At 43.4% G+C, this 11,083-nt stretch overlaps 1 protein-coding gene across 1 annotated transcript; it reads left to right on the plus strand.

Annotated features, from left to right (window-relative positions):
* The first annotated feature begins 408 nt into the window (after positions 1-408).
* Positions 409-9,594, plus strand: LOC126320653 (uncharacterized). Its single transcript, XM_049994085.1, has 2 exons — positions 409-472; positions 9,098-9,594. The coding sequence occupies exons 1-2, from the start codon at positions 452-454 to the stop codon at positions 9,548-9,550; spliced, it is 474 nt and encodes a 157-aa protein (XP_049850042.1). The 5' UTR covers positions 409-451; the 3' UTR covers positions 9,551-9,594.
* Positions 9,595-11,083: the final 1,489 nt, after the last annotated feature.

The following is an 11,083-nucleotide window of genomic DNA, read 5'->3' on the forward strand; positions in this document are numbered from 1 at the left end:
ACATACAGCAGCCTTAAGAAGGAAGCAATGGATCGCAGAAAATGGAGAGGAAAAGGACCTGCTAATATAGCAGGTAACTGATGATGATGATATAGTTCGTTAATTACAATTGCTTAGTTAATCAACTTTAGGTAGAAATCATTCCGACATTCACATGGAGATATTTAGTGGTACCTTAAAATCTGTGTCGTTGACGCAGACACTGTATTTCGCGCACGACTTGATTAACGTTCTCGTAATCACTGGTGAGTCGCCGCGGTGGCCGCCGCTAGGCCGTGACCTAGCACGAGGAGTGCGCTGGCTGTGTTTCCGACAGCCGGTGGGAGGTCCCGGTGATCGAGGCCAGGGGGAAGACAAGACACGTGGGCAATCCTGCTGGTATAAGAGCCGCTCCAGGCAGCGCTCGCTCAGTCAGCGTAGCATTCCCACAGCGACACGGAACAGCTTCGAGATGCAGGCCGGCGTGCTAGTGGTGAGTCGCTCGCTGCCTCCTCTCGCTCTGTAAGCCTCCGGCTAGCATCCTCCAGCAACTCTACGCTGGTTGTGTCGTAGCACTCCGTTCCGTCAGCGTGGACATTCATCACTTCGATTACTTTTCCAGTTGCAATACACGCACTTTTAACAGACGTCATTGCGTCACTGTAATGTTGCGGTAGCAATGTTTTCGGTTGTCGTGTATTTGCATCAACAAAGTAAAGGAGCGTATTGGACAAGAGACCGAAGTTGAATTAGGCAGAAGTCATTTCCACAGCACTGCCCGGTCGTCATCCTTCAACTTTCTATCCCTTGTCAATACTGGGTCAATTTTTTTCAATAAGACAGATTCCTTCCCCCGACCGTGCCCCGTAAAACTATTGAGGAAAGAGCTTTGTTAGCTTCAGCATTTTTTGTCAGTTATTTGTTATATGTATTCTAATCTCTGTCTTCCTCTAGGGATTTTACTCCCAACACTCTCTCTAGTACCTAGGAAGTAATTCCCTCCTCTCTTAACACATGCTCTGTCATCCTGCCTCTTCTTCTCGTCAATCTTTACCATACGTTCTTTTCTTTTCCGATTCTGTGGAGAAAAGTCCTCTTTTTTTACCTTAACAGACCACCTAATTTTCAACATTATTCTGTAGCACAATATCTCAAACACTTCGATTCTCTTCTGTTCCAGATTTCCCACAGTCAATGATACATTATCATACAATACTATGCTCTAAAAGTATATTCTTAGAAGTTTCTGCCTCAAATTAAGGCTCTGTTTGATTATAATAGTATTCTTCTTGTCAGGAACGCGCTCTTGGCCTGTGCTAGTCTCCTTTTTATATCATTTTTGCTTTGTGATCACCAATTTTGATGTTAAGCTTCTCACTATTTTCATTCCTGCTGCTTTCGTTACTTTCGTGTTTCTTCGATTTACTCTCAGTCCATTTTCTATACTGATTAGACTGTTCATTCCGTTCAACAGATTCTGAATTCTGCTTCACTTTCTCTGACGGTAGCAATGTCGTCACCGAATCTTTTCATTGATCCCCTTTCACTTCTATATTTCCATAATTGTCTGTTCTCTCTATAGACTAAGTAGTAGGGCTGAAAGATTACATCCCTGTCCTACATCCTTTTTATTCTGGGCAGTTCACTCTTATTCTTCCAGTCTTACTGTCCCCTCTTCTTTCTTGCATATATTGGTCCCCTACAGTTTACTCCCAGTTTTCTCAATATTTCAAACATCTAGTAGAATTTTATACTGTCGAACTGTTTTTTATAGGTCAACAAATCCCTTCAGTGTGTCTTGCTTGTGGTATCAAGTACAACGTCAGAAGTGCCTCTCTGGTGGCTTTACATTTCCTAAAGAAAAACTGACCGTCAACTGTTCCTCAATTTTCTTTTCCATTCTTCTGTGCATTTTTCTTGTCAGCGACTTGCCTGTATGAGTTGTTAACATAACTGTAAGACAGTAATCGCATTTATCTGCTCTTGCCATCTTCGAAATTGTGTGAACAATATTTTTCCGAAAGCCTGATGGTCCGTCGCTACTTTCACAGACTATACACACCAACTTGAACAGTCGTTTTGTTACTACTTCACCCAACGATTTTAGAAATTCAAATACGATGTTATCTATCCCTTCTATATTAATCTCAAGTCTTACAGAGGTCTTTTAAATTCTGACTAATATCCTAATACTAGATCCCTTATGTCTTCCATATTGACTCCAGTTTCTTCTATCATGCCATCACACATGTTCTCCCTATCACAGAGACCTTCACTGCACTGTTTCCACCTACCACTCTCTCATCTAGGTTTAACAGTGGAATTCCCATTGCGCTCTTAATGTTGACACCCTTGCTTTTCATTTCATCTTATTCTGACTTATCTGCATGGTGAATCAGTCCTTCAGACGGTCGCTTTTTTCGATTTCTTCGCACTTTTCCATTTCACTTTGGCTTCTTTGCGCTACCTACTGACTTCATTCCTAAGTGACTTATATTTCCTTGAACATTCTCGTGCTTCCTTGTTCCGTAGATCAATGAAAGTATTTCTCCTGCTCCCTACTTTTCTGCCTGTATACTTTTATTGTACATATACGTTGCCTGCAATATGTGTTGCAACATGTAACTGCTCTGTTTAGAGATGTCCACTCTTGTTCAACTGAACTACGTGCTGTGATACTCCTTATCGCAGTATCCACATCTTTAGCGAACTTCAAACGCGTCTCACCATTTCTTAGTACTTCAATATCCACCTTCATTCCACACTGGTTCTTCTGAACGATTCCTTTAAACTTCAATTTACTCTTCATCATTAGTAAATTATGGTCTGACAGCCGTGATCTGAAAGCTCCTTGTGAAATTTTCTGCCAGTGACAAAATCTGTTTCTTCATGAACAAGTTTCCAATGAGGAGACCAGTGTACAGTTCCAGGGGGGGTAGACTTAAGGGATATCAGGTATGTTGGCTTCCAAAGGGAATTATTTAAATGAAACAGGTAGTTTCAAAGCCATTATGCAGTATATCCAATAAGACGGTGTAAAATTAGGCGCGCCTTTGGAGTATGGAACTGATCACCAGCCAGTTAGGATGGTCATGGCAGGTGTCGTTTGGTAGTGAAACAAATTCCGAGAAACATCAGAAGTGGAGGAGAGAAAAAACGAAATGCCTCGCTGAGAGCCACAGCCAGAGAGAGCGTCCCTCTGTCATCCGTCGATCCGGGGTCACGTCTCGCAACCAGCAAGTGATTTTCCTTCCACGCTGCCGATTGGCCAATCAGACACGGTGCGTTGAGACACCGCATTTATGGGAACAAACATCCTCTGCTAACGCTATGCTCCTGCTTGGCACGTAGGCCACAAAACCTGGTAGGTAAGCACTGACAGCGAAATTTTAATTACAAGATTTTTTAATTTAACTATAAAAATTTCCTATACCCCCGTACAGCCTTACGTAGATACGGTTTAAACGCTGTTGGGGATTTATTGGATGTGGTAACACAGGCTGATCTGACAAAAACTGCCACAAGTATGGTGAGGACGATGCTCCCCGCAGCAGTTGGACAGCACGAGAGGCGGATAAATTGTTTTTCCGTAACATTCGTACTGTTAAGATTAGGGAGAGACTTTATAAAATAGTAGGATCTTACATGCTGAAGAGAGAAAATTTTCCAGGCAAATAAAATCAAATTAAACTAAAAACTGAGGCCAGTTTTGTCTTTGAAAAGGGAGTAGACAAATAATGCTGTGAGAAATATTTCAATTTTGGACACAGCTCGTCTTAAGGATGTCTACCATACCAATTTTACCTTAAACTATGTAGTGTAAGGCCTGGGAGGGGGGAATCGAGTGGTAATGCACGCAGCTGGAAACCGAAAGGTCACGTAGTCGAATCTCGGTCGGATAACGGAATATTAACTCTGCCTTTAACCTAACATTCACCTTTTAACGTTGTGAATACTTTTTCTCGATAGGATAACTGTGGTCTGTCAGCGACATGCGAGTCGCCAAAAAGGCTCCCAATTAAAAGTTACACCACATGAAATTATTATTTTCTATTACATTACGTTGTACCTTGACGGAAATGTAATTGAAATATTTAGAACTGATCTCAACCTCTATCAAATGGAGTGAGTTCGTGTAGGGCAGATGAACAAGATGATGAATAATTGTTAGAGAACTAAAGTTAGAGAAGATGATTTTTATCTGTTACTTCAATGATACTCACGGCATACAATAAAAAAATCTAAATTCTCATTTTTGGATACGAGCACCCTTAGAGAGTGACGTTATTGTAGAAAAAAATCAAGGAAAAACTTTTTGTATGCGGTTCTACGGTAACTTTGGTGTTAAAAAATATAGCTAACTAACGGTTCAGAAGCGAGCGGTGTTTTCTGAGAGATGAGAACATTCACTATAAAGGAGAAAGAACCGTAAATCAATTGATAGATAAAAGTGTGTATTTTCAGTTCGGAGTTGGGGCGTGTGACAGTGTTCTCTGTGTAAGTGCGTAAAGGTGGTACTTATTACCACGTTTTTCGTTTTTACTTTCAATACACGAAGTAAATCGAAAAGAGTATTGCTTGAAACTGCTATAAACTCTCCGGGCAGTTTCACTCTACTAACAGAAACTTAGAAATCGTATGTGTCTTTCCATATATATGAACAACGATTCTTAGAAATTTGCAGAGAATTCAGTCAGTGAGTACTGCCGGTAATATTATCAGATATGAAAGTTTGACTAAGGCTTACAATCGCAACTCCTAGAATCCTCTACTGAATAAACCATAAAGTGGAAAATATGTGTAATATTTCACTTAGAATAATAGTTGCACAATTATTTTTGTGTTTCCTCAGGTTTAATAAATCACTACGGACTGTACCATAAGAAACAAATCAAAACGGTGTTTACCATTGTGCTTCGAAGAACTATGTAGGAGTATACAGGGTGTTACAAAAAGGTACAGACAAACTTTCAGGAAACATTCCTCACAACAAATAAAGAAAAGATGTTATGTGGACATGTGTCCGGAAACACTTAATTACCATGTTAGAGCTCATTTTAGTTTCGTCAGTATGTATTGTACTTCCTCGACTCACCGCCAGTTGACCCAATTGAAGGAAGGTAATGTTGACTTCGGTGCTTGTGTTGACATGCGACTCATTGCTCTACAGTACTAGCATCGAGCACATCAGTACGTAGCATCAACAGGTTAGTGTTCATCACGAAAGTGGTTTTGCAGTCAGTACAATGTTTACAAATGCGGAGTTGACAGATGCCCATTTAATGTATGGATTAGCACGGAGCAATAGCCGTGGTACGTTTGTATCGAGACAGATTTCCAGAACGAAGGTGTCCCCACAGGAAGACGTTCGAAGCAATTTATCGGCGTCTTAGGGAACACGGAACATTCCAGCCTATGACTCGCGACTGGGGAAGACCCAGAATGACGAGGATACCTGCAATGGACGAGGCAATTCTTCGTGCAGTTGACGATAACCCTAATGTCAGCGTCAGAGAAGTTGCTGCTGTACGAGGTAACGTTGACCACGTCACTGTATGGAGAGTGCTACGGGAGAACCAGTTGTTTCCGCACGATATACAGCGTGTGCAGGCACTATCACCAGCTGATTGGCCTCCGCGGGTACACTTCTGCGAATGGTTCATCCAACAAGTGTCAATCCTCATTTCAGTGCAAATGTTCTCTTTACGGATGAGGCTTCATTCCTCGTGATCAAATTGTAAATTTTCACAATCAACATGTGTGGGCTGACGAGAATCCGCACGCAATTATGCAATCACGTCAACAACACAGATCTTCTGTGAACGTTTGGGCAGGCATTGTTGGTGATGTCTTGATTGGGCCCCATGTTCTTCCACCTACGCTCAATGGAGCACCTTATCATGATTTCATACGGGATACTCTACCTGTGCTGCTAGAACATGTGCCTTTACAAGTACGACACAGCATGTGCTTCATGCACGATGCAGCTCCTGCACATTTCAGTCGAAGTGTTTATACGCTTCTCAACAACAGATTCGGTGACCGATGGATTGGTAGAGGCGGACCAATTCCACCCTCTCCTGACCTCAACCCTCTTGACTTTCATTTATGGGGGCATTTGAAAGCTCTTGTCTACGCAACCCCGGTACCAAATGTAGAGACTCTTCGTGCTCGTATTGTGGACGGCTGTGATACAATACGCCATTCTCCAGGGCTGCATCAGCGCATCAGGGATTCCATGCGAAGGAGGGTTGGTGCATGTATCCTCGCCAACAGAGGACATTTTGAACATTTCCTGTGTTCGAAGTCACACTGGTATGTTCTGTTGCTGCGTGTTTCCATTCCATGATTAATGTGATTTGAAGAGAAATAATAAAATGAGCTCTAACATGGAAAGTAAGCGTTTCCGGACACATGCCCACATAACAGATGTTCTTTCTTTGTGTGTGAAGAATGTTTCCTGAAAGTTTGGCCATACCTTTTTGTAACACCCTGTATAGTCCAGTAGCCCGGCTGGCTAACCGCGCTGTCTAACGCGCTGCTTCCCAAGCGGGAATCCACCCGGTGGATTAATGTCGAGGTGCGGTGTGCTGGCCAGCTTGTGCATGGGTTTCAAGGTGGTTTTCCATCTACCTCGGCGAATGCGGGCTGGTTCCTCTTATTCTGCCTCAAATGCATTATGTCGGCGATTGCTCCGCAAACACTGTCTTCACGTACGCGTACACCATAATTACTCTACCGCACAAACCATTGGGGTTACACTCGTTTGGTATGAGACGTTCACTGGGGGCCGAACCGCACAATAACCCTGGTTTCGGTGTGGGGCGGTGGTAGGGTGGCTGGACTGCTGTTGTGGGCTTGTGGGCCACTGAGGGCTACGGTGGGACGAAGCCTCTCCGTCGTTTCTAGGTCCCCGGTTCAGTACACTACTTACTGTGAGATAAAGCATTCATTAAAAAATGTGGTTAGTTGCACTTTTTTATTTAGAGATCTTTACTGTAAGTGTGTCTAAGCGCGCTAATTACATCACATCTTTTTAAAATTATAAACTGAAGTGTAAGGTAATTTTTGCTTCAATTGCAGCATAAACAATGTCTTAGGCACGGTGATTACTTCACAAAAATTGATTTCTTACGTTGAAGCGTTACTGTATTTGTCAGTGGCAGCAAGATTGTTTGTGTATCATCGAATTGACATATAACACCATTAAACAACAAACATAACCCTCAAGTTTCGAGAACTCTATTCCACTGAGGCTATTTAGTGAATCTTAAAATTTTTAAATTTAAATGGATCTAATTTTGTTCAGTGGCCGGCTGATACAGCATTATTCATTGTGTCGCCGATAGCTTGCTTCACTCGAGGAACCTTTAAAGTATTGTTTCAAGAAAAAGTTCTACTACAGGAGATATGAGACATTCTTTATGCCTACTTTGAGTCGGCAGACCACCTAATATACGTTAAGAGATTCGCCTTTTAGACGTCGCACTTCCGATGAGGTCATAATAATGTGACTGGAGAGTTTTTAATGCTAAGCATAGACAGATAACCTAATTTTTAATTTTTGTGTACTCTTTATTTATGGATCGATTTGCAGTTTCCATTCGAGAAAAATGGATGATTTGGCCGGCCAGTGTGGCCGAGCGGTTCTAGGCGCTTCAGTATGGAACTGCGCTACCGCTACGATCGCAGGTTAGAATCCTGTCTCGGGCGAGGATGTTTGTGATGTCCTTAGGTTAGTTAGGTTTAAGTAGTTCTAGGGGACTGATGACCTCAGCAGTTAAGTCCCATAGTGCTCAGAGCCATTTGAACCATTTTGAGCCAAAAATGGATGATTTACTGAAGAGAAAGAGCTTTACAAATTGAACAAGTCGATAACACGCTGGTCCACCTCTGGCCCTTCTTGAAGCAGTTATTCGGCTTGACATTGATTGCTAGGGTTGTTGGATGTCTCCCTGGGGATACCGTGCCAAATTATGGCCAGTTTTCGGGTCAGAAGTCAAAATCCCGAGCTGACTGGGCAACCCTGCCCATAATGGCACCCCAAACTGTCACTCCTGATCACTCCTGGATGTTGTCCCATAAGCTGGGCTACAGTCAGCTTGGTATCCAACTGGTGTCGTTAGCGTCTCTAGACGCGTTTTCGGCCTGGGATCTCAATGAGTGGACTAGAATTGTCTGCAGTGATGAGTAGCGGTCTAAGGCGCTGCAATCATCGACTGTGCGGCTGGTCCCGGCGGAGGATCGAGTCCTCCCTCTGGCATGGGTGTGTGTGTTTGTCCTAAGGATAATTTACGTTAAGTAGTGTGTAAGCTTAGGGACTGATGACCTTAGCAGTTGGGTCCCATAGGATTTCACATACACATTTGAACGCAGTGATGAGTTCTGCTTCGATCTGAGCCCCGATGACCAGTGAAGAGTGCGCGGAAAGCGGTGGGGCTGCAACCTGACTGTCACCATAAGGGCGACAACCAGGAGTGATGGTCTAGAAAGCCATTTGTCTTCATAGCAATACCCTTTCGGCTGTCGTCCACGTCACCCTTATAGAACAACGGTTCGTCGATGATATTCTACGCCCCGTTTTGTTGCCCTTCGTGGAAATCCATCCTGGCCTTACATTTCAGCAAGATGATGGATAATGCCCGCCTGCAAACAGCAAGAGTTTCTACAGATGTTTCGTGCTTGCCGAACTCCACCTTGGGAGCAAGGTGGCCGGATTTCTCCCAGGTTAGAACTTTGGCAGCGTTATGGGTACGGCCCTCCAACCATCTCACAATTTTGACGATCTAACGCGCCTGTTGGACATAATTTATCAAGATATCCCTCAGGAGGACATCCAACAACACCAGCAATCGCTACAAAGCCGAATAACCGTTTTCATAAGGGCCAGAAGTGAGCCAACGCGTTATCGACTTGCTCAATTTGTGAAGTTCTTTCTCTTGAAGAGATCGTCCAATTTTTATGAAACTGTAGTCGTTATTTGTGTGTACACATACTACACGGCTACCGATTTACGTCCCATGCAGATAATTATTTACTTAGAGTGTATTTTTTTAAATTGTGACCAGAGAGTGTGAAGACTCTTTGTGATCTGTAGAAACGCCCTGTCTTGTTGCAGGTACTGAGCCTGCTGTGCAGCGCAGCGTGGAGTGCGGCAGTCAGAGGGGGCGGTGACCGTCACCACCACCACTACGGCGGGTCATATCCAGGTGGCGGTGGCTATGCTGGGGGTGACTTCTATTCCAGCGGTCCCTACTCTCCTGGAGGCGGAGGGCACCGACCTGGAGGCGGCGGCTATCCTGGTGGTCACCACCAAGGTGGGGGCTACCCAGGAGGTGCCTATCCTGGAGGCGGCTACTATCCTGGGGGTGGAGGGAACCGGCCAGGAGGCGGTTACTACCCGGGTAGCAGCACGGGTGGCCACTACCCGGGCTCTTACCCAGGAGGTGGAACAGGTGGCGCCGGACAGTACCCGGGGGGAGCCGGCGGTGGCGGAGGCGGCGGCGGTGGCGGCGGCGGCGGCGGCCATGGAGGCGGTGGGGGAGGTGGCGGAAGCGGATACGGACGATAGACCAGCTCATAATTTGCTTTCGCTAACTGATAATGTTACTTATTTATTTAATTCATCTTAATAAAATCAGCTCTAATCTCACACTTTTTCATTTGGGTAAGGCAATCATATTTGTTTAATGTCCAATGATATGCCTGTGTTACTGGAAGCCGAGCATCTTGATACGTCGAACATTAAACTCAAGACTCAACGAGAAAAGCAAGGTCGTTGCCTTTGTGGTCAGCCGAGTCTTTACTAGAGGACGGCGGTATTGTATTTCCTCACGTTAAAAGCTCAAAACGCTTCGCTAGCAATATATATATATATATATAACTACTTACCACGCCTGTGTACGATTTACTTTTGTCGGCTGAATCCATCAGCCGTTATCAGGATTAGACATTTCACAAGATTTAACGTTAATTATGTCCCCTGTGTGTGCTGACTATAAGTCGCAGGAGAGAAATTTTCTGGTGAAATATTGCCAACATATTTAAAGGGCGACGGTCCTTACCTACTATGAAACATGTCTGCCTTCCCTTATGTTGGGTGCGTAATACAAATGATGAGTAGTCGGCCAGGACCTTGCTTTTCTCGAACTAAATGAGGAGACTTCCAACTAGTTGCAATATCCAGCGTTATCAGAACCGCATACGCTACGAGGAAATAATCCAGGCATAAGCTAGAGCGCAATGTTTTTTTTTAAATTTTTTTCAAAATATTAAGGTCCATTTCTGAATGGCTGACCAATGTTATGTTTTGATTTTTGAATCATCTGTGCGCAGTAAACTCAGACACTCGTGCCATCACATGCATGTAGAACAATTAAACATCAATCAACACGTTTGGTCTATAACACTCGTTAAATACTGCCACATTGCCAGTTGTTATTGACAACATAACGTGATTAATCCATGTTTTACCTACTAAGTAAACCACTCGTAATAAGTTCAAACTCTGTCAGGGAGGAATCTACACAGGCTCTCTATGTGATATAGAGATATTACTGCTTCTGGCAGACGTAGGCAAATGAACATTCACCCAATTTGCAATATTTTCAATTGGAAATATAATTTTGTAAAATGTTAAGAGTTCTGTCTCTTTAAATCGTTTTTACATTCCTTACACTGAAAGTAATTTTCCTCAGTGGAGTAATGGAAAGAGCAACGAATAAAGCAATTTAGGAGTCGATGCAACTCTGCTTCCATAACAAGATGGTAGTAGAGTTTATTCACTATAGGTAACAGGTAACATTGTTTGAGTAATTGTGATGATAGATTCCGTAGATTAATATTGTGTTTATGTTGACACAAATACTGTTGCTCAGAATATATAGACTCAATTCTGAGTGTATACAGCCCTCTAAACAAAATTATCTTTCGGGTAACGTACCATGATGGTTGTCTCCAGTTATGAAGGGCAGTCAAACGTAATCCGAATACCCGTAGCAACGCGACCATGGAATGGTTCTAATCAAAGTAATCATCACACGCGTTAAAATATTTATTCCACATGAAGACGAGACGATCAATTCCTGTTTCGTAGAACGCACTT

This window comes from Schistocerca gregaria, chromosome 2 (assembly GCF_023897955.1).
Source record: "Schistocerca gregaria isolate iqSchGreg1 chromosome 2, iqSchGreg1.2, whole genome shotgun sequence".
Classification (NCBI taxonomy): Eukaryota; Metazoa; Arthropoda; class Insecta; order Orthoptera; family Acrididae; genus Schistocerca; species Schistocerca gregaria.

Bases quoted from the DNA above. Each gene is read 5' to 3' on its own strand.
- LOC126320653 (XM_049994085.1), top strand. From the start codon at position 452: ATGCAGGCCGGCGTGCTAGTG. The intron at 473-9,097 runs GTGAGTCGCTCG...GTCTTGTTGCAG, and splicing joins TGCAGGCCGGCGTGCTAGTG to GTACTGAGCCTGCTGTGCAG.